This window comes from Cardiocondyla obscurior, linkage group LG14 (genome assembly GCF_019399895.1).
Source record: "Cardiocondyla obscurior isolate alpha-2009 linkage group LG14, Cobs3.1, whole genome shotgun sequence".
Classification (NCBI taxonomy): Eukaryota; Metazoa; Arthropoda; class Insecta; order Hymenoptera; family Formicidae; genus Cardiocondyla; species Cardiocondyla obscurior.
The window spans coordinates 4722003-4725110 of record NC_091877.1 but is presented as its reverse complement, the minus strand read 5'-3'; the positions used below and the strand labels follow the sequence as shown (position 1 = coordinate 4725110).

At 33.8% G+C, this 3108-nt stretch overlaps 1 protein-coding gene across 1 annotated transcript; it reads left to right on the top strand.

Annotated features, from left to right (window-relative positions):
* Positions 1-282: 282 nt before the first annotated feature.
* LOC139108223 (uncharacterized) lies at positions 283-2568 on the top strand. The gene is made up of 2 exons (XM_070666312.1): positions 283-407; positions 513-2568. Exons 1-2 carry the CDS (start codon positions 283-285, stop codon positions 2566-2568), a joined length of 2181 nt encoding a protein of 726 aa, XP_070522413.1.
* Positions 2569-3108: the final 540 nt, after the last annotated feature.

Below are 3108 nucleotides of genomic sequence, written 5' to 3'. Positions count from 1 at the left end.
CTCAAAAGTATATTATTCTTGATACAAGAATAAATAGCTTTGGAATAAATGTGTCGCGTTTGTCATAACCACATAACAAGTTTCACTCAAGAAATAGTTCCTTAAGAATAAAATATACTTCACATAAACTTATGCGTTATTATAGCAAACGTAAATTGTGACCTAAAGTAAGTATTTTATATTTAAATTAAGGCAAATAGCATTCAAGAATAAAAATATACGTGAATCAAAGATTCATTTTTTTGTGTGTATGTATGCTGTTCATATGACGACTCTTTATCAATGTATCGATTTCATCGTGATAATAACTGTGTCACATGGTTTGCTGAAGAACTTAGAAATTTAGCCCACAATGTAAAGATGATTTTATCTAATCCTAAACCAATGATAGGTTTTACGCAGGACAAGTGAGAAGAATTTAAAAAAGCTAAACATTGTCACATATGTGAAAAACCGTTTGCAATCGATGATACGCGAGTGCGTGATCACTGTCATTTAACCGGTCGATATAGAGGACCTGCACATCAAGATTGTAATATAAATTATATGGATTCAAATTGTATTCCCATAGTTTTCCACAATTTATCAGGTTATAATGCACATTTTATTATTAAAGAAATAGCTACAGCTTATGAGGGAAGTGTAGAGTTACTTCCTATCACAAAAGAAAAATATATATCGTTTACAAAAAATGTTAAAAACACTAATGATGATAGAAATGATTGCATAAAATTACGATTTATTGACTCATTCAAGTTTTTAAATACCAGTTTAGAAAAATTAGCTTCTTTTCTAGGTAAAGATAAATTACGAGTGTCGCGGCGTGAATTTTCTAATTTAATTAATGAAAATTTTGATTTGCTTACACGTAAAGGTATCTTCCCCAATGAATACATTGATTCCGTTAAAAAGTTGGAAGATTCATATTTACCACCGCGAGAATCGTTTTATAGTTCATTGACAGATGAAATAGTATCTAAGAGTGATTATGCACACGCTGTTGATATCTGGCAGCGGTTCTCAATTAAAACGCTTGGCGAGTATAGTGATTTATATTTAAAAACCGATGTTTTGTTGTTGGTTGATATATTTGAGAATTTTAGGGACAGCTGTATATCGAGTTATAAACTTGATCCAGCGTATTATTACACTCTACCAGGTTTTACGTGGGATGCGATGTTAAAACATACAGATATTAAATTCGAACTTCTTACTGATGTTGACATGGTTATGTTCATTGAGCGTGGTATACGTGGGGGCTTAAGCCAATGCTCTAGTAGATATGCTTGCGCCAATAATAAATATATGCAATCATATGATTCAACGAAACCATCAACGTATTTGATGTATTATGATATTAACAATTTATATGGGTGGGCGATGTGTCAACCACTACCATATGCCGAATTTCAATGGGTTGACAACGCTTCCACTTTCAATGTGATGGACGTTCCATTAGATTCGTCAGATGGTTACATTCTCGAGGTTGATTTAGAGTATCCGCAACATTTGCATGATGCGCACATTGACTTACCGTTCTGCCCAACGCATGATAAGCCGCCTGGCAAGCGTCAGGACAAGCTCCTAGCAACCTTGTGCGAAAAGAAACGTTACATCATTCATTATCGCAACTTGCAGCAATGTGCTCGTCATGGTCTTCGCATTACAAAAATACATCGCGTATTACAATTCAAGCAATCTCCGTGGCTTAAGGTGTATATAGAACTAAATACAAAATTTAGAACGATTGCTAAAAATGACTTTGAAAAAAATTTATACAAATTAATGAACAATGCTGTATTTGGCAAAATCATGGAAAATGTTCGTAATCATGTTGACGTTAGGCTTATAACACATTGGGAAGGTAGATTTGGTGCCGAGGCAATGATTTCAAAACCAAATTTTCACAGTCGCAGTGTCTTTGCTGAGAATCTGGTTGCGATTGAAATGCGCAAACTTGAGGTAAAATTTAACAAACCAATTTACGTCGGAATGTGTATTCTCGACATATCTAAAACATGTTTATATGAATTTCATCATGAGTATATGCGACCGTTATATCACGACCAATGTAAAATTATGTACACTGATACAGATAGTCTCATATATCACATTGAGTGTGAAGACGTTTACGATAATATGAAACGCAACATTAATAAATTTGATACGAGTGATTATATATCCAACAATGTTTATGGTCTTCCACTTGTCAATAAAAAAGTACCAGGTTTAATGAAAGATGAAAACAATGGTGTGATTATGATGGAATTTGTTGGACTTAGAGCAAAAATGTATGCATTGCGAGTTAATGGTAAAAAAGATATAAAAAAGGTTAAAGGTGTTAAGAGTAATGTTGTCGCGAAGATGATAACGTTTGACGATTACACGCGATGCTTACATGAGGAAATAGAAATGACTCGTCAGCAGACGTGTATACGATCCAAGCTGCATGAAGTGTATATTATACGTGAGGAAAAAACTGCTCTAAGTCCATATGATGATAAGCGATATATTGTTTCCGGTTTCATAGAAACTTTACCATGGGGACATTATAAAATACCATTGTAAAATATATAAATAAATACTTCATGTTTCCATTAATTTTTTATTTAAATAAAAAATTTTTTATAAAACATTGTTTTTGTGTATCCATGAATTGTGTGAATTATCAAATCCTAACCATTTTACATAAACTTCATTTCCACGTTTTTGCAGCACTTTTTCAACGAGGTATACGTCGCGATTTTTTACTTTGAGTAATTCATATTCATAGAATCCTCCAGCGACGTGTTTTCCATAAGAATCGTCCAACAAGTACGTTGTGGGATTAGTTTTCTGCACTTTGATGATTTTAAACACTTCGGTAGTCCAATTTGGTGTATAACCTTTTTCAAATAATGTTTTGAACTTGCTTATGCGTACCAAATCATCCACTTTAAATCGCGCTGGAGCTGCGATCTTTATACGGCTGTACACCGTTGCCAAGAGTTCTTTCGCGTTTTCTGGAGTAACGTCGATAGGTCGCATGCCGATAGTTCGATGTCTTCGCATGTTATAATCCAAAACAAGCTGTTGCAGTGAATCGATCCATTTATAATTTCCATTGAG

Coding starts and splice junctions, on each gene's coding strand:
- LOC139108223 (XM_070666312.1), top strand. CDS start 283: ATGTATCGATTTCATCGTGATAATAACTGTGTCACATGGTTTGCTGAA. Junction 408..512: donor ATAGGTTTTACGCAGGACAA/GTGAGAAGAATT, acceptor CGGTCGATATAG/AGGACCTGCACATCAAGATT.